The sequence below is a fragment of the Schistocerca gregaria genome, chromosome 2 (genome assembly GCF_023897955.1).
Source record: "Schistocerca gregaria isolate iqSchGreg1 chromosome 2, iqSchGreg1.2, whole genome shotgun sequence".
NCBI lineage: Eukaryota > Metazoa > Arthropoda > Insecta > Orthoptera > Acrididae > Schistocerca > Schistocerca gregaria.
Window position 1 is genome coordinate 748,487,866 of NC_064921.1, and position 27,243 is coordinate 748,515,108.

At 42.3% G+C, this 27,243-nt stretch overlaps 1 protein-coding gene across 5 annotated transcripts in view; it reads right to left on the bottom strand.

The window, feature by feature from the left end:
• Nucleotides 1–22,712: 22,712 nt before the first annotated feature.
• The window catches only part of LOC126334928 (WAS/WASL-interacting protein family member 3-like), a 258,741-nt gene continuing 254,210 nt past the window's right edge, over nt 22,713–27,243 (bottom strand). Inside the window, exon 5 of one of the 5 annotated variants that reach the window (XM_049997659.1) lies at nt 22,713–23,646. In XM_049997659.1, the coding sequence (XP_049853616.1) occupies nt 23,609–23,646 (38 nt within the window). In that variant the 3' untranslated portion in view covers nt 22,713–23,608. The remainder of the gene's footprint in view (nt 23,647–27,243) is intronic. The other 4 variants (XM_049997658.1, XM_049997661.1, XM_049997657.1 and 1 more) reach the window with 4 other exon arrangements.

The following is a 27,243-nucleotide window of genomic DNA, read 5'->3' on the forward strand; positions in this document are numbered from 1 at the left end:
GTTCCCGCACAGAGCGACTGTCAACAGCAGTTTGTGGTTATGTGCTGTCCCATTAATGTGCGTCCACACTACTTGCGTAGCTCGTGTTCTTGTGAGACTAGCGAGGGTTGCAGTTATGGGGACGGACTTGCGGAGTTAGGCTGCGAGGACTCTCCGCATTGAGGCTATCGGGCCCTCGAGAACCACGCTTTGTCTGGCTCCGCCTGTTGTCGGTGCATCAAAGGGACGGGAGGCGAACTACGCGAGTGGTGTGAACGACGGACAAGCCTTGCACAGGGGGCTCGCTGCACTCGTCCAGTTCTGTCTTGATTTTTTTCTTTTTCTGTGTTGTGTACACAGATTTTTCCTTTAAAATGGATCGGTCCGACGTGTTTACTGTTAAATTCAGAAGTTTTTATGAACAATATTCTGAGTTGTGGCAGGCCACAAACTTCCATTATAAAATAAAATCCAAAAAAGTGTAGCGTCGGATTCCACCGTGGCAGAACTCTGCGTGGATGTGGCTGAATTAAAAAGGAAAATGACCAGCTTATTAGCCACTTACAGGAAAGTCCGCCAGAAGCCTGGAAAGTCTGGCGTTGGGGTTGAGGAAGTGAACGCTCCAAACTGGTTCGCTTTCAAAGCGTTTGAATTTCTGCACAGCAATTATCATCAGCAGAAAACAATAAACACAGAAGTAAGTAAAAAATACTTTCTTTTGGAAAAGAATAAAAAATTAGAAAACTTAAAGGTGGTTTGCTACCTTTTGGATTGTATGTTCACGGATACTTAACTTTTCATCTTTTTCAGCTTATATTTCGGTGCCTGTTAATTTGTTATTTTTAAATGTCTTTGGTGTTATTTCTTGATATATTATTAATAGAGTCACATCTTATTTTAAAATATTTTTGTATTTATTTTAGCTTATTACCATTACTATATGGTATATAATAATTGCTTATGGTTATCAAATTTAAAAATTTAAAAAAGTTATTATTATGATAAAAATATAAGGTTTATCACAAAATTTATTTTTTAACAAAATTATACCAAACCCCATAATGTGGTCACTCCAGGAAAAGTTGATAGAAAAAAGTGTATAATAAATAAATAATAATGAATAACATTTATGTCCTGCCAATCTCCCGTCTTCAGACATGAAATAAGCAGCGAATTCATCTGTAATGTCTTGGGTTGTCTGCGTTGAACTTGTGAAATTTTCGGTAATCGTAATAACGTTATTTCAGGAGTGATCTCATTTCTCTTTTTTTTCTTTATTGTTATTTTAAACACCTTGTACAAAGGTGGGCTGTCAGCAGCATAGTACGCTGCTCTTCAGCCGAGAGTGGTATAATATATGACATAAAGGAGGTACAGATAATACAATAAAAATCTCTGGCAAAAACGGTAGACACGAAAAACAATATACACGAAGCCGTTCACGCTGGACAAGAAAAAATACTAAAACCTGTTAACACGGCGCACAAAACACAGATGACTGCGACGGCACAGGTGCACAGTGGTGGCGTGACGGCGAAAGAACACTTAACACAAAACAAAGGAACACACACGAGACACTGATGGTGATGATCTCCGGCGCGCGAATGTCCACTGAGCGTGTACGAGTCCGGGGACCTGCCAAGAGAGGAGGAGGGGGGTGGGAGAGGGGAGAGCAGAGATGCCAAGGGCAGGGGAGATAGGGGGAGGAACGAAGGGAGAGGAAGCCCGGAGGAAGAGGGGTGGAGGAGGGGGGATGGAGGGAAAAGGAGAGAGAAGGGAGGGAGGGTGCTCAAATGAAAAAAACACTGGAAGTGGGAGGGGAGGATCAAAGTTGATAGGAGGGGTAGATGGAGGGGAGGAGGCCTTGGAAGAGGGTAAGGAGTGTGGAGAGATGGAGACCGGGTGAGACTTGGGAATACAGGCGTGGCAGTGGGTGGCGGGGGGGGGGGGGGGGGTAGGATGGGTGAGACAAGCGGGTGAGGAGGATCGAGTTTACGAGAGGTGTAGAGGATCCATATCCGTTTGAGGAAAAGGAGGAGGTGGGGGAATGGAATTGTGACGTACAGGATTCACGAAGGGGAGTGGAGATGGATGAGATAGGCAAGGTGGAGAGCATGGCATTCAAGGATCTGGAGGGATTTATAAAAGGTAGGAGGGGCAGAGATCCAGGCCAGATGGGTGTAACAGAGGATAGGGCAGATGAGGGATTTATAGGTGTGGAATATGGTGGAGGGGTCCGGACCCCACATACGGCCAGAAAGGAACTTGAGGAGACGGAGTCAGGAGCATGCCTTGGCTTGTATTGTCCGGAGATGGAGGGTCCAGAAGAGGCGATGGTCGAGCGTGATGCCAAGGTACTTAAGGGTGGGGGTGAGGGCGATAGGATGGCCATAGATGGTTAAATGGAAAGGAGTCGGAAGGAAGGGGTGGTTTTGTCTACAATGATCGCCTGGGTTTTGGAGGGATTGACCATTATGCAACAACTGGTTGCGCCAGGTGGCGAACTGGTCAAGATGGGATTGGAAAAGGTGTTGGGAGCACTGTAGGGTGGGGGCAAGGGCAAGGAAGGCAGTGTCATTGGCGTACTGGAGAAGGTGGATGCGGGGGGAGGGGGGGGGGGGCGTGACGGCGGCGGCATGTCCGCCGTATACAAAATGTACAGAAGGGGGGAGAGGACGGAGTCTTGGGGCACACCGGCGGAGGGAAAAAGGTGTAGGAATCCGTGTTATGGACGGTGACGTAGGAGGACGGTGGGAGAGAAAGGAGCCAATCAGATGGATGTAATTAATTGGAAGGGCGAAGGTTTGGAGCTTGAAGAGGAGACCAGAATGCCAATCGCAGTCATAGACACGTTCGAGGTCCAGGGAGAAGAAGATTGTGGAGCGACGGGAATTGAGCTGTTCGGAAAGGAGATGACACGTGAAGGAGAAGGTCACCGGAGGAGAAGGACGGCCGAAAGCCACACTGGGTAATGGGAAGGAGGCGGTGCTGGCGGAGATGCTGGTGGATGCATCGGGTGAGGATGGATTCCAGGGCCTTGCTGAAGACCGAGGTAAGGCTGATGGGACAGTAGGAGGAGACGGCGGACGGCGGTTTACTGGGTTTAAGGAACATCAGGATACGGGAAGTTTTCCACACATCGAGGTAGTAGCCGGTGGACAGGAGTACATTGTAGAGCCTGGACAGGGTGGAGAGGAAAGAGACAGGAGCTTCACGAAGGTGGCGGTAGGTGACACGATCGTGAGCAGAAGCGGTGCTGTGTTTTGCGCGGAGCATAGCAATGAGATCCTGTGTAGTGATAGGGGCATTGAGTTCCGTGTGTGCAATATTGTCCAAGTACTGGAAACCTGGTGCGAGGGGAGGGACAGAGGGGGCAGTTCTATCGCATACATCCGGGAAGAGTGAGTAATCGAACTAGGGATCATCGGGGATGGAAAAGACATCAGAGAGGTAGGAGGCAAAGTGATTGGCCATGCTAAGGGTGTCAGGGAATGGGTGATCATCATGGAGAAGAGGATAGTAGGGGGAGGGTTTGGTTCTGGTAAGGCGATGGAAGGCTGACCAGAACTTGGACGAGTTTATAGGTACGATAGCATTTAAACGGGTTCATATCTGTCGCCAGTCCCAGTGTTTCTTAGCCGCGAGCAAGTTTCTGATGTGTCGCTGGAGTTGCCGGTGGCGTCGTAGTGTGTCCAGGTCATGCGTGTGGAGGAAGGCACTGTAGAGATGGCGGGATTCAAGGAGGAGGAGAACGGTCTGTGGTGGTCAGGTCGAACGGTGGGGGTGGACGGCGACAGTAGGGACGTGGGTCTCCATGGCCTCAGACAAGGTCTGCTGGAGAAAGGAGGCAGCATGGGTAACATTGTCAGGGTGGTGGTAGGTGAAGGGGTGGCTATCGACCTAGGTGGAGAGGGTTTCCCAGTAGGCATTCCAGTCGGCAAGGGAATAATCATGGACATACTTCGGGGGAGGGTCATTACAAGGATCGGGGCGAGGGCGACGACCGTCTGAAACGGTGAGGAGGACAGGGAGATGGTCGCTACCAATGGGCTCCAGGACATCCACCGTTATGCAGCCAGGCCAAGGAGGTTAGGGGAGGAGAGGATGACATCGGGAGTGGAGTTGGATTCGGGATGGGTGTGCTGGGGAATGGGGACAAGGTCGCCTTGAATGGAGGAGAGGAACCGATGCCACCGCCGTAACTGGGTGGTGGAATGACTATGGATGTTGAGGTCGGCGGCGATCACGTAAGAGGAGAAGGTACGGTCAATGTGGGAGAGGAAGTTGAAAGGAATAGGGGCGTTAGGGTGGACATAGATGGTGGAGCAGGTGACAGTAAGGCCGGAGATGATGAGACTAAGGATCAGGTATTTGGTGGGATCGGGAAGGAGAAGTTGGAGCCAAACCGGGATATGGCGGTGGTGACCAATGGCTACTCTGACACGCGCTATCGGGAGGGGATTACCGGAGTGGTGAAGGAGGTAGGGCGAAGTGTGGACGGTGTGGTGGGGTTGGAGGAAAATTTCATTTAGAAGGAAAGCAATCACGCAGTGGGTGGCAAGGGTGTGCAGGAACAGGTTCTTGTTGGCGGGAAGGGAGCAGATGTTATTGAACAAGATACAGTGCTGTGGCGCCATGACAAGGATTTAGACGAGGGTGTTAAGATTGGAGAAGGTGAAATGGGCCTGGTTGTGGGAGTAGGTGGCATACATTTTTAGGTGAAACATAGAACGGGCGGCGAGGGATATCTGTTGGAGTGTATGGGGGCGCTGGAAAGGGTGAGCATTTTGGAGGACGATGGTAAGGAATCTGATGATGTCTTCAGTGGTAGGGGGGCGAAGGGAATAGCCAGGAGGGGTGGGAGCGTCCAGAGGGCGGACAGGGACGGTGAGTTCAGGAGTGGTAGGAGGGGGTTGGGCCTTACATTTCTGGGAGTACGTAGGATGAGGGAGGTTACAGGTTTACAGGAGGGAGGGGACTGGAGGTTGTGCACTGCCGTAAGAAGTGCGGGCAGGTGGGGGCCTCGCGGCACTCAGATGTTTGGTGTGCATTATACCGCAAGCACCTCTGGCAGCAGAGGGATTGAGGAGGGGAACGGGAGGGGTCAACTTTGTAATGTTGGTTAAAGCGGAGGGCACCATCCTTCAGGAGACGGTCTATGGAGAGGGCGTGTTCGGAAAAGACCCGCATAAGGCGGGTGGGGCCAGCAGAGTTGTGAATGTGGCGAACTGCACACACTTCCAGATGGGGATGCACTTCGAGCTCCGCCAACACCTCTTCCTCCGTGATCGTCGGACTAAGCCAAGTGATCACGGCGGCGAGTGTCAGCGGGCGACAAAGGGGTTGGGGTTGGCGGGAGGGAGTTGGGGAAGGGGCAGGGGTGGGGGATGCATTAGGGCCAAAGTGGGTGACAGGGATGCAGGAAAGGATATCTGTGTGAAGGATAGGGCTGGTGGAGGAGTTGAGGACTGAGTCATGGCGAGGAGTGAGGGGGGAGATGGGAGCACCAGGAAAATGCTGGTGAATGAAGATGGTGAGGTTCCGGGTCTCAAGAAGGGAGGGATCAGGAAGGGAGAGGAGGTAGCGGCAGGAGGAGGGGGAGGAGGATGACGAGGGTTCAGGGACAGGTGGGGAGACATCTATGGCATCCCGGGCAGGGGTAGGGGGACGAGGCGGAAACTTTTTAGGTGCACAGGAGAAAGGGGTGCCACAGGGGCGTTTGACAGCGGCGGAGGAGGTGTGGGGTCGGGAGCAACTGGAAGGTGGCGTGGAGTTTCTAGGTCCCAGTGCTGGAGTCGGCGCCCGAGATGGTGAGGGCGAAGGCAATGGCGATGGCGATGGCGAAGATGTAGATGACGAAGAGGGCAAAGGTGAAAGTGGAGTGTGGGCCATGGTTCTACGGGCCACCACCCTGGCGGGGTCCACGCAAACGGAAGGAGCAGAGGGAGGGAGTGGAGGGGAGGGATCAGAGGAAGTGCGAGACGGAGAAGCCGGGGATGGGGCGACAAAAAGTGAGGGAGAGTGGGAGAGTGAGGAATGGGGGGATGGACTGATGGGGAAGTGATTGGGCACACCACGTGATAGTGGTGGTGGTGGCGAGTGCAGATGATGGCAGTGGTGGTGGCTGTAGTAGTGGTGGTGGGTGTCGACATTGTGACAAGGAGAAAGACACAGGACAGGACAAAAGGACAGTGGCAAACAAGGGACAGGCAAACAGACAAAAAACAGAAGTAAAAGGATGGAGAGGCGACAAAGAAGACTGGGGCTGAAAACCTATTCTGCAGCTGCTGGCGGGGGGGGCGACCCAGATGGCTGGCCGGTGGGGACACTGCTGCTGCTGCTGCTGCTGCTGCTGCTGCTGCTGGTGCTGCTGGCTGCTGGCTGGGACCGCTGCTGGTTGGGACCACTGCTGGTTGGACTGCTGCTGGCTGTTGACTGGCCCACTGCTGGCTGGGACTGTTGCTGGCTGGGACCGCTGCTGGCAGGACCGCTGCTGGCTGCTGGCTGAACCGCTTCTGGCTGGACTGCAGCTGCCTGGGACCGCTGCTGGCTGGGACTGCTGCTGGCTGGGACCGCTGCTAGATGGACTGCTCCTGGCCGCTGGCCAGACCGCAGCTGGCTGGGACCGCTGCTGGTTGGGATCGCTGCTGGCTGCTGGCAGGACTGCTGCTGGCTGAACCGCTGCTGGCTGGGACCGCAGCTGGCTGGGACCGCTACTGGCTGCTGGCAGGACCGCTGCTGGCTGCTGGCTGAACCGCTGCTGGCTGCTGGCTGAACCGGTGCTGGCTGGACCGCAGCTGGCTGGGACCGCTGCTTGAAGGACCGCTGCTGGCTGCTGGCTGAACCGCTGCTGGCTGGACCGCTGCTGGCTGCTGGCTGAACCGCTTCTGGCTGGACCGCAGCTGCCTGGGACCGCTGCTGGCTGGGACCGCTGCTGGCTGGGACCGCTACTAGCTGGACTGCTCCTGGCCCCTGGCCGGACCACAGTCGGCTGGGACCGCTGCTGGTTGGGATCGCTGCTGGCTGCTGGCAGGACTGCTGCTGGCTGAACCGCTGCTGGCTGGGACCACTTTTGGCTGGGACCACTGCTGGCTGCTGGCAGGACTGCTGTTGGCTGAACCACTGCTGGCTGGGACCGCTGCTGGCTGGGACAGCTGCTGGTTGGACTGCTGCTGGCTGTTGGCTGAACCGGTGCTGGCTGGACAGCTGCTGGCTGGGACCGCTGCTGGCTGCTGGCCGGACCGCAGCTGGATGGGACCGCTGCTGTTTGGGACCGCTGCTGGCTGCTGGCAGGACTGCTGATGGCTGCTGGCTGAACCGGTGCTGGCTGGACCGGAGCTGGCTGGGACCGCTGCTGTCTGGGACTGCTGCTGGCTGGGACTGCTGCTGGCTGGACGGCTGCTGGCTGCTGGCTGGACCGCTGCTGGCTGGCTGGCTGGCTGGCTGGCTGGCTGGCTGTCTGGCTGGCTGGCTGGCACCTGCAATCCTAACGCTTCGATTAGTGCACGAAAACACAAATCGAATGGCGGTACTAGTAGCGAGGTACCGCTGGAGATGTCTCATTTCTCTAAGTTCCTGACTTTAAGTGTCCTTTTTCCCCATGATACACTGTTCCTACTGGAGTTTAAATTTGTCTGGAAGCAGCACTTTTTCGCAAGATATTATGAAGGAATACACAAGTCATAATAACGCATTGGGCTTTCTCACGCTGTAGTAGAGATGGAGGAAAAAATGATCATATAAACATGTTCGGAAATGTATAGTTGCCACGGTTGATGGCGCTGGCGAATGAAAGTTCCTGTTACCACGTTCGCTGCATTACTTATGCGTTGCAAGCTGTGTGACTGGCACAGGGTACTGTGAAGACGTCGCCACACGGACCGTGCTGTGAACGTCGACGTCTAGCGTGCCAAGTTCAACGTGTTGCTGAACGCTCAGAAATGGTGCGACCTGTACACACGGTGCGTGGGCCCCAACGTCGTATACGCCATAAAAACGCGCTCCAGCGGCAGTTGTCGGCTATATCTGACTCGTAAATCACATTATTTTATGAAATGGACGGCGGTAAATTTCCATATTAGCTCTATTAAAACGTACGTTTTTCCCTTGCCCGTATGCAAGTTAGGTTGTTCTGTCTGTAGTATACCTAAATGAACACTTCGCTATCCATTACAATATTATAAGGCTAAAAAGAAAGTACCATGTCAAGTCAGAAAGGACATCTGCTTATAAAAGTTCCATTACAAATAGTGCGATACAAATTTACAATGGTTCTCCACATAAGATAAAAATTATGTCATCGTTCTCACTTTTTAGTTAAACCCTAAGGCCATTCTTGCTTGATCATTGTTGCTATTCAGTAGCAGAATCTCTACAAGTGAATTAACAAACATTAAAAGAAAAAAGGGCAAAATATCTTACTGCAAGCAGTGCAAAGCGCCCTATATATTAAGCCAATCGATCAAACTAACTCCTCAAAAAGCGCCCTTATATTTCTATAACATCGAACATTACAGTATATGCTTATATTAAAGTAATATGAAAGTATCACATCCTATTAAAAATTAAAGGTTATAAGAAAAATTTGTGGGTGTAGTGGGATGCAATACACTAACATTTAAAATTTCCCTCTGGAGCTGTGACGCTACTCTTTACGCTGCTGCAACCACGAGAGTTGGGAGACCATATCTAGCTTGTTGCCATGTCCTGAAAGCTTGAATTGTAGCTGTATTAGTAACTGAAATTTAATTCTAACATATTGTACCAAGAACAATGCCTTTTTAATGGATCCTCAACATGCTATTGATTTCAAACCGCCTACTCTTATAATACGTAAGTTACAATAATCCTTTCACCACGAATATGACATTTCTTGTCATTTTATTAGAACGAATCATACAATTAACGGAGGGTTTTTGAGAACTGCTCAGTCTTCTGGTGCTCAGAAACGGCATATATACATACGAGCTCCAACTGAAAGCCAATATGTGCCTTAAAACTCTGCACCGAAGGAAGATTGCGTGCATGGGGTTCAGCCATCTTACTGGTCATCGTTCAACCGCACGTTCAGAATATCTGACACTCTAGATATTGCTCTTTACGTATGGAAAGACTTCCCAACGTGCTGTTCCAAGCTATGACATCAGAAACTCGGCACGTTTGCGCTCAACGCTCGGATGCACGGTTCGTGTACCGACAGCTTAATCAGCAGAATGGTCCAGTATTCATGCCGGGAACATGCCACGGTGGTGTTTGTGTACGGGAAAGCACGTCGAAACGACCGACAGGCAGAACCCAGTCCTCCAAATCTGGTGCACGCACAGTTCGCCGCCTCCCTGCACATTTGTCTGTCCAAAACCCCGTGATCGCACAAACGCACAAAAATGACTTCAAATGTTGTGTGGTGTGGTTGGTGTCAGTGAGGCTACTTGTTTTGGTATAGCTCCTGGCCATAAACAAACCCTATCTCTGCTTGCTCCCAACTTGAATACTGGACAATTCTGCTGCTTACAGTACGCTGCTTCAATCACACGGTCTGCAACACACAAGGAACACACAGCACACGGTCAGATGAACTTTCATTCTTCCGTTCCATCTACTGTGGCAACGATGCATTTCCGCACACATGTTCATAGGATCTTTTATCCTCCATTTTCAATGACGTATCCATTCCTGCAGTTTGTCGGCTTGGAACACGGAAGAAAGTATTGCGACCGTATTTTCCACAATCTTCTGTGCTCTTGAAAGTCTGTAGTTCAAAATTCTTTTCATTGACCTCCGAGGTTGTCCACAATACAGCTTCTCGATGTCACTGCCGAGGGGAAACGGGTCGTCTGCGACAGTAACATAGGATACTTTTTTCTGTCTTCCTGGGAGGGTAATGGTCGTCCGAGAAAAAGAGGGTACTGTTCATCATATTGTTAATAAAAAGATGTATTCCGACAAACACCACTGTCTGAAATTCGACATTGACAGCACATCAGCATACAAGAAACAATAGTCAGAATCCACTAGACCAAAAGGTACAACATTGAGAAAAGTCTTACAGTCCCAAAAATCGCTCCCAGAATTAGCAGGACTTGGACTGCGCAATGTGTGCCATTGAATGCCCAAAGATAATGAGGAAAGTTACATTTTTTCTCAGATTTCTGTGCTGTAAGCAACCACTGTTATTATTTATGAGGTATCTGCAAAAAAAAGTAGAAACCAATAATTCCTAATAATACAGTGGAACCTCTACATAACGTTTTTCAAGGAACCGCAAATTCTGAACACTATATAAAGGAAAACACTATAAAGAGAAAGGCTTCCAAATAATAATTATAGGGCATTACTGAAGATCGGGATACCACTAATCAGTTTTGACAAATGATGCCATAGATAACATTTTAAATTTTCACAACACTGTAATATGATATTCATTGTAAATCATCAATGTATCAAATGATTAGCTTTTTGTAATTAAAACATGGGGCCCGGTAGGTGGATGGGTGAAAGTAAATGGATCAGTTGGCACTGTAAAAAGTTATAACAGATTCTTAAGATATGACTTCATTGTCCAATGCTGACAGGTGGTATCCCATTCTTCAGTTGACCCAATTATAGAATATGAGCCAAATTTTGTTTATGACATACTGAACATATTACATAAATGAACAGTAAATGGTACAGATTAAAAAAGAATTAGTTACAAAAAATTATTTTAATAATTAAATTATGAAACGGAACTAAAGTTTGCACAAAACTCTAGGAACCTATGCAATCTGAAAATCACATACCTACGATTTTTTAAAATACTGAAGCAAGCATGTTTGTTTTATATTGCTCCAAATGATCAAGTTAAACTACTGTTCTGTCCTCAAGTCTGTGGGCCATCATATATCTCCTGAGTGTTTTTATCAGCTGCCTTAGTATTAGCTTCCTTGTAACTGTCACTGTCACTTTCACTACCACTACTATTCTCCAAGCTTCTCTCTGCATTCAGCTCCTCAATACTTTGTAATCCTGTGGTTACCACGCTATCATCCACAGCCACAAAGTCCACAAAAGTGACAGAATCACTGCCTATTAATTCCTGAAACTCTTGCAAATCACTTGCAACATCTTCCACAGGAGCTGCCATCTCATTCTCACATAATACCGCTTTTGTGAAACAGTTTTTAATAGTTTCAGCACTGACTCCCCTCCACAGATACATAACTAAATTCATTGCCTGTAAAATATTCAGCTTCAGTTGTGAGCTCTGCTAGCTTCCCGGCTATAGTTATATCGAAGACACACTCTCACTAGACACACGAACTGTTTGCTGCTCAGCTCACACAACACGCTACGAATACAAAGCATCGACTGACATGGCGCCAAAACGATCGCAAGCAGAATGTGCGTCACACATCACATGACCGGATTCTACCGCTGACATATGAAACACGCTGAGTGCGGGCTTTCCGAGCCGGTGCAAAATGTGAATCCACAGAACGGAAAAGACGTGTCTACATCCAGTCACTTACACGTTATAAAGAGGTAAATAATTGACCAAGGTTCCAAAAATAAGAGCGTTACATGGATGAAATTGTAATATAGGGGAAACGCAGTAAAGAGGTAAATGTAACATTGTTTATATGGGCTTTTAGTCGGGACCGAAAAAAAGGATGTAACATAGAAGAAAACATTATATGTAGGAACGTTATAAGGAGGTTTCACTCTATTAATAATTATCAATGGTATTAATAATAATAGATATTCTAATAATAATGAACTTTAACAGTATTTAAAAGCAATAATAATGTGTAGTAATAGGTACATAATAATTAAAAGCATGTTTTATGTTTTACTTATAAACTTTACATTGCTCCCAATTCCTTACGTTTGTTATCGTATTTTTCCCCCATTCCTATAATCATTGTTTTCTTTTTTTAATTTCCTTGCTTTGTTATTGTTTATGTTAATCTATTGTTCATCGCTTTGTTTTAGAAGGGATTTAAGAAGGATTTGGAAGATCAGAAGCTTGTGAACATGGATATGAACTAAGGTGCAGCGAGCACTCGTGAAGAAATCAGTAATCGAGAAGTAGGTCATCAAACAAAGCAAGCGAACAAAGTACCATCCACACTAAACCCCCAAAAGTTGGAAGGTAGGTAGCCAACATTCTACGATCCATGGACAAAAAAACACGTGCTTTTGTTAAAAATGAATTTTCCGACACAATTTTCACAGCAGAATACAGCTATTTAGAACATTCTATACCAAGTTCAACCAACAGCGACCATAGCAAGTTGTCTCATTTATCCATTCTTTCAACTCACCGTGCCCATAGGGAGATCCAAACCAGCATCCAACACTGCTTCTCACAATACCAAAGAAGGCTCTCCATATTTTCAGGATTTGCTTGATTTGTAATACCTAATTTAAAAAAATAATCTTTGTGTTCAATTTTATATTCATTTTTTAAATATAAAATTAGATTATTATTATTATTATTTGCTTGTTAACTGATAAATAGAAGTGTTTTAATAACAAAATTTATATAATTTTTTAACTTACCTTTACAAACTCCTTCAACCTGCCACTAAGAAATGCACATACCTCAGGAATAATGTAAGATATCGCTTTCTTGGAGACTCCAAACAAAAAACTGAGACCGAAGTACGAATCACCAGTTGTTAGGTATCTGAGCATAAGTGCCAACCACTCAGTCACTGGTACAACTTTTCGAAATTTGCTGTCAGCCTTTGCCATTTTAGGTCCAACCAGATTTATCAAATATTCAAAATCAGATGCGGATGTATGGCAAAATGTCTTGAAATGTATGTCTTCAACACCCAAGTCATCCATCAAATCACTCCCACTATATATTTTTCTGCTTCTGAATACTGCAGTCGTCAACCACCTGCGTTTTTTGGGGTCTTTGTTGTATCTTCTTCTATCTTGATCCTGAGCTAACAAGCGCATCACCAGGAAGCTGGCACTTGTGATAACCACTTCGTCGATTTTTAAGTTAGGAAGCTGGCGCTGGTTACGGCTGCGAGTACGAGGCGGATCCTCATGAGCCAATGCTTGGCAAGCAGCTAGGGCAAAGGGTAGTGTGTGTGTGGATGGAGGTAGAAGCAGCACAAGCGCAAGTTAGACTAGCCAGGCGAGTCCACTGACAAACGAATCTAACAAGTGCAAGTGTGCTGTGCACGAATGGTGTGGATCCACCCGAATAATATTCCATCCTGTTAACGTTAATAATTATTATGATATCAGTGTCGTAGTGAGGCAACAAAATGGATGAAGAACGTATTCTCGTGAAGATTTCAAAAAAGGGTGGCAAGGTAGGAAAATGATTAGGAGAGTGTAAAGAAGAAAACGAAACGGCATGTTGCACAAGGGGCTTTCAGTCTTTTGATGCATCTGGATAAATGAAATATTATTGTATTTTTGTCATATTTTATGGTTCACAGGAGTAAAGATTGTCTTATAGAGGATGCATGCATCTAGCGTAAAGATCAGGAATAGAAAAGTACACTTAATTGTATCTGTACATTCCCAGATTTTTTTAGTAATGTGTTTGACAACACATAAAAATTTCTTCGACCAAATGCCTCCCATAAATATGATCTGCAGCTATTCTAATAGCACTTTACTTAAAGCATAGATGGGCCGAATGAAAATATTTTCACTTGTTTTAGGATTTAACATAAGCTTTCTCTTCTATTGCAGCATCCAAAGACGGCCACTATGAGACCAAACCGTTTGTGATTCTATCATGAAGAAGTGACTGTTAGTCACCACCTACCTCCTTAAACAGAATGTCGTTTTCCTAAAATTTATTAATATCCTTGATCATTTCATTAACAGCTCCTTCAAAAGAAATTCTTGATTTGCTTTTTAATTTAGTTATAACGTTTATAGCATATCTAAATAAAACGAAATTACTGTTGGGAGGTGATATGTAATTACGGATGATCACACTTGTATTTGAGCCCAGCCCTTCTGATTACAGATCTACATCAGCCACCCTATCCACACATAGGCCTTATTTAATGTCCTTTGTAGATGTTACCCGCCAATTGTGCCAATTGTTGTAATGATTATTACTCAGACTAGTGAACTTGTTCGTAAGGAAAATGAGATAGCATTTATAGTATGGAATCGATGATGATGTGACAACAGAGAATATTAAGTAGTCAAGAGAAGGCAAGAATACAGACCTGTATTTTCGACTTATTTGCATCTTTACTAAAATGACTGCCATTGATGTTAAGTGGTAACAAAACTTCTCAAAACATTTAGATTGTCAATTATAATATTTGTTCTGGATTAAAAATTCATAAAAATTACACTTCTGGGAATGGTGACTAGGAACACAATTTACAAGCACTGTATCTCTGGGTGTATTGGTGTTCAATCCTGCTTTGCATTCTCTTTATCGTAATTTTGGTAACCCTATCAAGTATATTTAATGGAAACACGATCTCCCGGATGAGCTGTTTCCACTCTAAGGCAACAGGTGTCATTGCAGTTGTCTGGTTCTTACAGTCTTTGAAATTTATCGCTACTATTCTTGCTGCTTGTCTCTGTCTGTATACCATACTTGTAATAGTTTATAAAAATTAATTAACTTACACTAATAAAATAATAAACAACTAGGAACAGTTCTCACACGGATATTGTTATTCAGAAACATTACTTTCTATCACTTCATTTTTTAAATCATATTCAAAAGTAGAACACCAAACTCCGCTCGCTTCAGGAAATACCAGCGTTTTACAATCTTCCACAATTGGTTCCATGATATTATTATGACTGGCAGTTAAATGAAACCATGTCTTTCTCTGAAGATGTATTTATCTAATATCGTTTTTAAGTTGTGCTCCAAAGCATTTATAAATTGTAGTTTCATGTATAAACACCCTAAAGCAGATAAAATCTTTATTGTTCTGCAGCAGCATGATCTCATCTGGCAGACTAGGTTTTTAAAATTGAGTATAACACATGTTCTTAATTTTAAACATCTCATATATGTATTTAAAACTAGATTATAGCATTATATCGTCTAGCCCGGAACCCAAGTATTTTTTCCTTTCTCCAGTTACATTGTATAAGTCATGTGTTGTTCCAAGAACTTCTATCGCTACTTCCTTTTTTTACCTAATTATTACTTTGCTGCCTTCACTGTTTCATCTCTCAAAGCTACCCAGTCATCATCTGTTATAATCCTTTCTCCTATTTCAGTCAATTGTTGATTTATGCTGCCAAAAGCCATGCCGCAGTGGTAACACCGGTTTCCGTCAGATCACCAAACTTAAGGGCTGTCGGGCTTGGATGGGTGACCATCGGTCTGCCGAGCGCTGTTCGCAAGCAGGGTGCACTCAGCGCTTGTGAGGGCAAACTGAGGAGCTACTCGATTGAGACGTAGCGGCTCTGGTCTCGTAAACTGACATATGGCTGGAAGAGCGGTGTACTGACCACATGCCACTTCGTATCTGCATCCAGTGACCCCTGTGGGCTAAGGATGACACAGCGGCTGGTCGGTATCTTTGGCCCTGTTTGGGTAGAGTTTAGTTTAGTTGTCTTATGTTCTCTTTGAATCTCTCGATAACCTCTGGTTCTTTGCACTTACAGAGGTCACATCTCCTTACTTTTCTGCCTTTCTATATGTAATACCTTTGGTCTTTATCTGCAGTTCATAACCAACAAATCATGACCACAGTCAACATATGCTCCTGAAAATATTTTGTAATATAAGATCTGGCTTCGAAATCTCTGCCCTACCATTCTGAATAATCTGTGTGAATCTTTCCATTCTCTCCAGGTATCTTACAAACATAGAATCTTCTTTCATGATTTTTATGCCAAGTGTTTGTAATAATTTAAATGTACATTTGCAGAATTCTACCAAGTGGCTTTCCCATTTGTTACTTTCCCCCATTCATGTTCTCCTAGTACATTTCCTTCTCTTCTGTTTCCTACAATAGAGTTCCAATTGCTGATCATGATTAAATGTCCCACTCCATTATTGTTCTTAATACTTCATTTTCTCATTATATATTTTTCAATCTCTTCAATATCTAAGCTAAATTTATTAATATTGATGTAACTGGAGTAATAAATTTTGTGTATAAAATTATATTTCTAGCCGTTCTTGTGAACTGTTGTTTGTGAAGTAATAAAAAATATCAGAGTGTTACAACTATTACATTCGCCATCCAAGGACTGTAATAATTTAAAACAATTGTTGCTCTCAGTTTCTCTATTCTGGTTTTAGCCAGAAGACTTTCATCAATGCAAAATATGTAGTAAGATGCTCATCTGATCATTTGGCGTTAGTTGTTCATTTCTCACCTAAACTTTCGTGAAGATATCTCAGCTATTCACATCTTTCAATTGTATACCAATGTCCTCTAGATTTTTTTGATGCTCATATACCACAGTATTCTTGTTTTTGGGTCTGAGATAAAGACGTTCAGGTACTTTGTCGACTTGGAAGCTTTCTTTCTTATGTAGTGATATAACCACGCTCTATACTTGCTCGTTGATTCCATAGCTTTACTACTTTATATATCTTCACTTTTATATGCAGATCCCATTTTCTTATAATTTGGAGTCAGTATATTGTGCCAGATATTCCTACCTTCGTTTTGGGTCAACTGAAGAATGGGACACAACCTGTTGGTTTTGACCAATGACATCATAGTTTATTCAAAATATTAAGTCTTTATTTTCGAACCATACATAATAAATCTGTCATCTTCTGTGGCGAGGCGTCGTCATTGTAAATTGAATTAAATGAATGTGTTTTTAAAATACAGGGCTAAACATTGTGTATGAATTTTGTCGCTTGTATTAATTTAAATCATTTGTTCATTCCAATTCATTCTTTTCTTATTTTCACTCCTAGAGTGTTTGAAATATTTTCGAAGAACTGCTTTTATTCTGGACTATTTTTACTTTTTGATTTTCGTTTGTAGGTATGGATTTATCTATTCCTATGAATATGGAAGACTTGAAGCAGGGTCTGCCAACTGCAGCAAGGAATACTAATTTAGTTATCCCTTTCTTTCGCCTTCGCTAGAACTAGTTGTACTACGATATTCTTCAGTCCATACAAGTACCATCGATGAAGAAGAGAGCGACGTACGAAAAATATGTATCCCACACTTCAGTTAACCGATACAGATCAGCTGAATAATAGGATACTAGTGTTAGTGAAGGCGAAAAAAGCGACATATGTAACATTGGGATACTGCACTTCAGTTGAACTACAAAGGTAGTATCCTGTTCTCAAGCTGACCTATATAGATCAACTGAAGTACAGGATACAAAACTTTTTTCGCCGTCGCTAGCACTAGAATCCTATTCTTCACTTGACGTACATAGGTCAACTGAAGTACAAAATACAAATTTTATGTACGTCAAGTTTTTCGCCTTCGCTAACACTAGTATCCAGTTCTTCAGTTGACCTACATAGGTCAACTGTAGTACCGGATACAAATTTTATGAATGTCGTTTTTTTTTCGCTTTCGCGTAGTACACCTGAGGCACAGGATGCCAATTCATGTGCATTGCAATATCTGTGCCTATATTTTATCGAAAATAATATTCATGACAGCATTGTATGTAGAATGTGACTGAACTTTGTCATATTCTCGTAATACTAATAAAAAGGACTTCATCGTTAATAAAATTATAAATAATTATTGTTAAGGAGATAATTTAATATTCTGTAAAAAGTTGTATCTCAAGCAACAACCATATAAAAAGATAATGAAAATCTTAATCTTTTGTTGTCTATGATTTTGTAAGTTTTCTGCTCAGCTACCAAAGAGTGCATCCATTAGCGCTACTGATCTACAGTGCATTTTATTGGTAAATTGTGAATATTAACGTGTCTTCTAACACTGAGAAATATTTTCGAATGTTAATGCATATAGTGAAGGTGAGAGAAGTTGTAATACATATTATTTATTACGAGTAAAACATCCTGAAGCAGAATCAATAAGTGATTGTCTTATGCTAGCCACCATCTTAATAAATATTGCAGCGGACGTTTTAAACTGATTTTCTATATAGACTTCATTGATGTTGTTTATAATCGCAATAATTATTGTTTACTAGTGGCCAAGGAGCCACTCTGAGGTAATAAATTCCAATTAGACCGTTAATTCATCGAACTTCTATGAGTGCAAACAATATCTTACGTGGCATAAATTCTATCTTCTGATGAATGAAGCCTGGTACATTCTTAACAACTTTTATGAAATATTTTGACAGGAAATACATAATTGTTGTGTACATGTGGTATTGTGTGACATAACTGTTCATTTTGCTTAAAAGTGTTAATTTTGCTAAACGATCTGCAACTAGCAAACAGTCTTTTAAATAACAGCAGATTAATCTTGTTTAGTTCAGATTATTTTCACATATTTAGCTTGTTTGTTGGTTATAAATGATGAATTTTGTGAATGTACTTAGTTACATTTACACTGCTTGACAGACAACATTGCTACACGTTCTCAGGTACAGATTTCTTTAACAAACTAATGTTTGTTAGCCAGGAAAAGCAGTGATTAAGTAAAACCTTATGTCATGTTTATAATAAGTAACTAATTTTATTGCAATCTTGTTGAACCTGTACAACACATGTACAATTACACCACTCGCTACAACGTTATTTTTTCGTCTTGACTAGTGTTAGTACCCTATTCTTCAGTTAACCCATATGCATCAAGTGAAGAATGGGAAACAAATTTTACATACGTCAGTCTTTTCGCCTTCGTTAGTGCCATTATGAACTGAAGAATGAGATACTAGTAATGGCGGAGGCGAAAAAATTATCACCTGTAAAATTTGTATCCAGTACTTCAATTGACATACATAGGTCAACTGGAGAATACGATACTAGTGCTAGCGAAGGCGAAAAAGTCGACAATTTTAAATTTTTATCCCTTACTGCAGTTAACCTATACAGATAAACTGAAGTTGAGGTACACCATACTAATGTTACTTCTGTTTTTTTCTTCTTTCTTTTTTGCCCTAGTATCCAATTCTTCAGTTGAGCAATACAGGTCGACAGAAGAATACAACTCAAAGAAGCGTTATAATTCACATAATATTCGAAGTGTGGACGTACCTGACATGTCTTCCATCTGTTTTCTCTTGTTCCTTTGTTTCTAAACATTAGTCTTTGCATTAAATCTGCGCAATACATCATCTCTGATAACTTCCGACAAGTTGCATCCCATTCTTCAGTAACCCCTTCGTTTTTCTATTATGCTAGTAAAAATACCTCCGAGAGAAAAATGTTCCCACAAATATGTAGACACACTAATCTTATGTCAGAGAAGTAATGAATTGTGGTATTTAAAGGAAACATTTTTGTTGTAAATGTTCCATGTGGTTTTAGGATGCTGTTTCCGTGTTATGGCTGTTGATTTCATCTCTTTATCTTGTCCATTGACTGTAATCATTTCACCTAGATATTTACCACTATTAATACATTTCATTGTTCTGTATTTGGTGTTTTATTGTCCTTTACACTTGATGTTACTCCTTTTTATTTTTAAAAAAGTAATTTGCAAGCCAGTTTGGCAGCCAGAGTGGCATTGCGGTTCTAGGCGCTTGAGTCTGAAACAGTGAGACCGCTACGGTCGCAGATTCGGATCCTGCCACGGGCATGGCTGTGTGTGATGTCCTTAGGCTAGTTAGGTTTATGTAGTTCTACGTTCTAGAGGACTGATGACCTCAGATGTTAAGTCCCATAGTGCTCAGAGCCATTTGAACCATTTGAGTCGAGGCAGTTTGTTCTGCTATTTCTTTTAATAGAATTATTTGTTTTGTTGCTGTTTCAAAACCTTTTATGTCTATATCATCTGCACACACCTAAAGTCCATTTCCACAACATGCTCTTAATCTGTGAAGTTTTAATTCTGTTCACCAAATTTGCTTTGTTTTTTGCAGTACACATTTGACTAAAAGTGTTGAGAGTCATTACCCTGTCAAATCCTGCTTTAGTTCTAAAAGGTTTAGAAAGATATACTTCGAATTTTTTTAACTTTGCATTAATTGATGTTGCCCTTAATTACCAGCAGTTTCTCTTTAACTCACGTTTCTGTCATAGTGTGAAATAGCGTATTACAGTCAGTCGTATACACTTCCTTAAAATTTATGGATGTAGATAAAAATTATCTTTCCCAAAGAACATACAATCTTATTAATGTTTGCAGATCCAGGTTTTGTTCTACTATTATCAAAAGTTTACAGAATCTTCCATGATACTCCCAAAATTTATGTTCGGCTTTGTAACACCCTCTTACAGTATCTATCACTATAATTATGAGAACTCATCTGTTGATTAATAACAAAAGCACTAAGGTGCAGCTAGAGTCGTTATTTTTACTGCAAATTTTTCGTCACATAATTTAATATCTTATGTTATTAAAGGGTTCGTACGTTAAACGGACTGACTTGGAGCAGGAGACGTACCACATGACACTTTATATTCCGCTATCCATTCTTTTACGAATAAATTCATAAAACATTGTCAGCATGACCAGGAAGGATTCAGGATTCGCCCTCATAGCAGTGGAAGTATTTTTTACATGTGAAATTTCTTAATTTTTTTCAATTACTATTGGCTGTATTTGTTGCTATAGGCACACTTTTCTTCATAAGTAAGAGAGGGTCTTTGATGAATTTTGCACAGCATCTAAACCACACTGACAAGTGTATGAAACTCTAGAATTGATTTAATTTGTGAAAAATGACTGAACTTTTACATTTAGAACTTCATGTTCAGAAAAAACTCAAATTTTGTAGTTAATTATGTCAATTTTTACACAGTTTTTAATAGATTTAGAAAATTCTAGAGTTTTGCATGAAGGAGTTTGGTTTAATAAGCAGTGTAAAATTAATCAAAGATTCTCTCTTAGTTATGAAGAAAAGCGTACCTGTAGCAGTAACTGCAGCCAATAGTAACTATAGACAGTGGAAATTAAAATGTCCTCTGGTGCCCCTCCTCATCCAAGTCGGGCCATTTGTCCTCCTATCCCCCTTAAATACATTTGAGCAAAGCAATTTTTCTACGAACTTTGCAAGGAGCATGCTACAGAGACTGATTCAAACAGTGAAACAAGAGTGCACCAGGCCAAGATAGCAGTCAGTGTTCACACAAGAGAGCTCAATGGAAGTGATGCTTTCATGTAGCGCTAGTTGCCATCATATGTTTCAGCATTCTTGACATAGTAACAGTTATTTCCTATAGTATTGATACAAATCAACATGTACTTCTGTGCTCTGTTACGATTATTGAGATTAAACTACAGATCTCACAACTTGTGGCAGTTGTTTCTTACTGGGAGTATGAGACGCCAGGATATTAACCACCGTGCTAGTGCGTCCTTTATTATGCAATATATGAACCAAGACTAATTTTCAGTCATCGTTTAGTTCCTTTTATCCATATCTAATCTACTGTTTCATGTCGAACATCTATTTCTTCGTCAGGTGTCTTCTCCAGCAACATTTTTGTTTTCATTATTATGTTATATTAAAGCTACATTTACGTTTATAATTAAAATAATATATATCTGTGGAAGTATTATTTTATTCGTGCACATGAACTGTTGACAGATGATGCAAGGCACACCAATGGCTTTCACTTCTTGACAGCTTGAGCCTTTGAGTGAAATTCTGACAGGCGACGTCTATTGGTCGTATGTATGATATAATTTCGAGGGAGTCAGCTCAAGCAAGATAATTCATTCCTATTTATTTTGTATGGAAACAGTGAAACATGAAGTAACGAAAACCAGACAATGGAGGCATATTAGTGTCTATGAACTCTTTAATAACACCTGTACAAAACACTTTCAGCGTTCTGATCAAGTCAGTTGAGAATGACAACAGGCATTTAGGAGAGTTGCTCTGACTCATCTTCTTTTACAGAACAACCCATCGCCTTCTCCTTAACCACCATCACTGTTCTCTGTTTCATTATAGATTTTGCACATAAAAATGAGATTCTTCCATTACAACAGTCTGCAGTCAATAGTAAATGACATCATTCTGAAGATACACTACAATTTCATTAATAAATACAGCTGTTAGCCTTTAAGCGTTGAGTACTATGTGTCACAAACTGTGGTAATCTTATAAGTCGACATTACACAATGAGCGACTGAACATTCAGTTATAGACTGCATACAATGAGTAATATACCTGGGCAGCAGGCATGTATATAGTTTGTAGACCCTTCCAAGACTAAGCTGACTTATTGGATGCTTTATATGGCTGGTGCATTGTTTGTCATCTGCATGAAAATTCACTCAGTTGATCAGGTTTATTAATGTAGAAACTACAAGGGATTAACAATAGAAAAATATTATTTAGCAAGGGGTATTGTTTGAAAAACTTGTAATGCATGCAGGCATCTGATAATGAGAAACATAGTTTATTGGCCAGAATTTGAAGTGAAACTATTCTCATTAGATATCTACACTTTGATTAATCTGTGGATTCTGTGGAATCTGGATTACACAAACCAAAATAAATCTCTCTCTGCATAAAAATATGGAAAGAACAAGCACCTACACCAGCATCAAGTAACATTTTCTTCACTTGGTAGTGATACCTGTGCCATAGTGACAAAAACAGTCTCTCCTGAGAATGTGTCAGAGAAGGTATATAACACATATGAATTAAATATTAGTTTACTATTACACTAAGATTACACACATTAATATATGAAAAAATGGGTCTAATAAACAATTTTAATGATTCATTATGCTATTTTATTCACAATTTGACAAATAAAAATGAGCTTAGCTGTTACCACTTGAGCTTACAGAAAATTCCATAAAACTACACAAACTTTGCAGCTCCATATATGATTGCCAGAAAAAGCACTTTCTGCTCTTACTGTCCACACTCTTACTGCACATATGACAACAGTATTTGTCTATTTTTTCCAAAATATCCCTCATAGATTAGACGACATCCATTTCACCTCAACATTGGATGTTTTTGTTTATGTTTGAAAAACCAATTCTAAAAAATGGCAAAAGAAGGGGAAAAGAAATTTTGTATCCCTCTTAAGAGTGAAATGTTTGTAGTTCTAAGAAATGTTTAAATGTCACTCATGCTTTATATGTTACATAGGAGCTTGGGTTATACTTTACAAAAGCTTCGAATTATTGTCTTCCTTATCAATTTGCATACAATATTTTTATGCAATATAGATATGTAGCTATGACCGACAGAACATAAACAACAAAATGAAATTAGAAGTTCGATCTTATTAAATTATCTTAGTAACAGCATAACACCTAACAATGGAAATGGTGCAGAACAGTTTGAAAAGTGTGTTACCTTGACAGAAAAGTAAAACAACAAAAGAATAGTCTTTTATTGACAGGAGTAAATATTTACAATCTGTACGAGTGCTAACAGGAAAAGAAAGGGTAAAGCAATACAAGACAAGTGGTTGGACTTTTCCTCAAACACACAATCCAATATTGCTCTTCTGGGAGAGATTTCACCCCTTTCAACCTCAAAGCTTTTCCTTAACACCAAAGTCAATAACACGAAGAGCAAAACTGATAGATCCTTTAAACGCAGAGTTTGGTTTTTATTGCGCCATGCAGCAGGGTCACTGCTGACTAGGAGGTGAAGGAGAAAGTTGCGACCCTGAAACAGAAAATATATTGGTTAAAAATATTGAAATTCAATTTCTTAATGCCTTTTGTACTTCAGTTGTTACTCTAAACGAAGTGTAAAGTAAAGACTAAGTCATGAATTACGAGAAATATCCCCACTATGTCATCTGCACTACTCGCTCTGTGGTATCATGTTACATAAACGAAAAACAAATTTATGGAAGTAAACACTCGTTCAAAGGGTATTGGCGACAAAATATATAAAATGCGTCTCACTAATGTATATTTATTTTCACAAAGCTCATACAAATTAATAACTCAGTATCGAAACTATCTCCAATCAGTTAATGAAAATCTAGGAAGGATAAGCTTGGACATCTACTTAGCAACACCACTTGAAATCTGTCTTAACCTTTGCCCCAGTCGTTTTAGAACCTGCAAAGTGTGCTGAGTGAATTGCATGGGTGTATATGACAGTGCTCTTACACACTTAGGCCCAGATTCTTAGGGTCAAAATTATGAAAAGAGTAGAGAAGACAAAATGGAGTATTTTGGAGACAAGAAACAGCTAGCCAAAATTAACATTTCAGTAGTACGAGATGTTAACTGAATATTATGTCTAAGGCATATTTACAAGTTGCTTATATTTTGTAACAAATAACTGCCAATTGCATGGACGTTGGGTGCGTTGCCTTAAAAACAATACACAAACGTCTGTGCTGTATCCCCACTAAAGTTTACCAATTCGTGAATGGTTGTTGAAGATAATGCATTACTCGAAAAAGGAACTAGCAAAAACGCATTTAATGTGTGCTGCAGAATTATGCACCTCCTAGAGAGCTGAACGAATGTTCTGGATGTAGTACCACAACAGGCAAGCTTCTAATTGTTAGAAGTTTATTTCTGTGAATCGAAACTTAACGAGATACTGGGTCACTGAAGCCACAAGAAACAGTACTAGTAGTAGTAGTAGAGGGGTTTTGGGCGCACGACAGCAAGGTCTTCAGCGCCCATTCAGTAACATGGTGAGACGGGTGTCAAGAAAAATCCCTGAACAGGAATAGAAAACGAAACAGAAAACATGGGTAACAATCGTTGAAAAACATGTGCTCACCCACACCAAAGAGCGGGATGAAGCAGAGCGTCAGCAGTAAAACATGGACAACACAGGAAGAAAATGTTATAGGGAGCTAAAACAATGTAGCAGATGGAAGTGGCTGGCTGACCGCAAGGAAAAAAGGGGAGGAGTCAGCCACTCTGCAATACACTAACCTCCAGCCTAAAAGTTTAGGCCAGAGTACAGACACATCATAAAACTTAAAAACCCTAGACACACACTTCTCATCATTAGCTAAAACAGAAGGCAGATCCTCATCAACTTGTGCTTCTGCCCATGCATCACGGTATAAAAATGCAGTCTGTTAAAATGTGCCGGACAAAGATGTGCACACCACAAGCATCACAAAACGGAGGATCCTCCCGCCGTAATAAAAAGCTATGTGTGAGTGGACAGTGCCTGATCCGAAGACGTGTGAGGGCCACCGCCTCCCGCAGGAGGAACGCCACGGCCGAGTGGTTGACTTTATCAACCGCAGTTTATTGGCCGTCACCGCCAGCCATTCGTCCTCCCACAACTCCATGCACATCCTGTGGAGTGCAGCAATGACTGACTGCAAGGGAATAGGACACTGGACCACATCCTGCTCTCTGCAGGCCTCCTTGACAGCCCGATCGGCCTGTTCATTGCCCCATATGCCGTCATGACCAGGCACACAGCAGAAGGATACTTCTGTACCACGCAGTACATTAGGATACTCCACAATATACATGGGGCGTTCAATAAATAACGCATTACATTTTTTTTCTTGGCCTATTTCGGTTGAAAAATATATGGAAAATGTTGTGGGACATCATGTATATTCCCGCTTCGTGCAGTATAGTTTTAATGAAGTTCCGACGGGTGGGGGCACTACACATAGCCTTCAAAACGGCGTCTGTAATGGTGGTGTGTTTCAAGCAGAGAGCTGTTATTGAGATTCTTTTGGCGTAAAACCAGAGCATCGAAAATATTCATAGGCTATTGCATATTTTTATACAGAGATCTGGCATAGTGAGTCATTGGGCGAAGCGACTGTCGTCATCGCAACAAGTTCGCGCAAACTTGTTCTATCTCCCGCAAGCAGACGAGCCCCACACAGCTGTGAGTCTTGCAGTGTTGTAACGTGTGGACACTCTCATTCGAGATGATTCATGGATCACAATCAAACCACACGCTACTAAGCTGGACATCTCTGTTGGTAGTGCTGACGTACGCGGTCGTCAGTTGGGGTACTCAAAGGCGTGTGCCCACTGAGTCCCTTGCCGACTAACAAGTGACTATAAAGAACAACAGAGAACCATCTGTGCGGAAATGCTTGCACCTTATGAAACTGATAGTGGCAATTTTTTTGTCAAACATCGTCACAGGTGATGAAACATGGCTTCATCACTTCGAACTAGGAACAAAATGGCAATCCACAGAGTGCTGCCACTTATTCTCCTCTGAAGAAAAAATTCAAACTGTACCCTCAGCAGGTAAAGTCCTGGCGACAGTTTTTGAGACTCTGAAGGTGTTATTCTGTTTGCTGTCCTCTACATGGTGCAATGATCACTCTGGAATGTATTGTGCTACCCTTAGGAAACTGAAGAAGCGACTTCAGCGTGTTTGTCGTCTCAAAAATGGAATCGAACATCTCTTTAGACATGACAATGCAAGGTCTTACACAAGTAAGAATAGAGTTCACTGGATAGCTTTTCCTCATCCACCCTACATCCCAGATCTCACAGCTTCCAACTTACATCTGTTTCACCTAATGAGGGACGCACTGTGCGGGAAAGAGTGCGTGGATGATGGGAAGGTTATTAATGCAGCAGTACGTTGCCTCAGACGACGACTAGCTGAGTGGTAACATGCAGGCATACAGGCCCTCCCATTAAGGTAGTGTAAGACCGTCTTATTGAATGGAGATTATGTTGGAAAAATAGGGTTCTGTAGCCAAAAGAACGGGGAATAATATGGTGTATTGGAACCTGAATAAAATCATCCTGCTTTCAGAAAAAAATCTGTTGCATTACTTCTTGAACGCTCATTGTATATAAATTTTACCCAAAGTTTGAAATGATCCTGTAAATGCTGATGGAGTTCGGTGAGGGCACACTGCTCCAACTATACTGATTGTTGCTAACCTGTAACTTCGCAATTCAAAGAGCTATATTTTTTACGTTTCGTTATGTAAATGTTCGTGTGAGCACTAATCTGCAGAAGGCTACGTGGTTATCAGTCATGACAAAGTTACTTTGGTTCAAATGGTTCAAATGGCTCTGAGCACTATGGGACTTAACATCTGTGGTCATCAGTCCCCTAGAACTTAGAACTACTTAAACCTAACTAACCTAAGGACATCATCACGAGGCAGAGAAAATCCCTGACCCCGCCGGGAATCGAACCTGGGAACCCGGGCGTGGGAAGCGAGAACGCTAAAAGTTACTTTTTCCTTTCTCTTTTTTTTCTTTGTGTTCACAGACTTTGAGATGACAGAGTGTGACAGCTCGACAAAGGGGGTGTGGCGGTCTATCAAAGCTGTCAGTA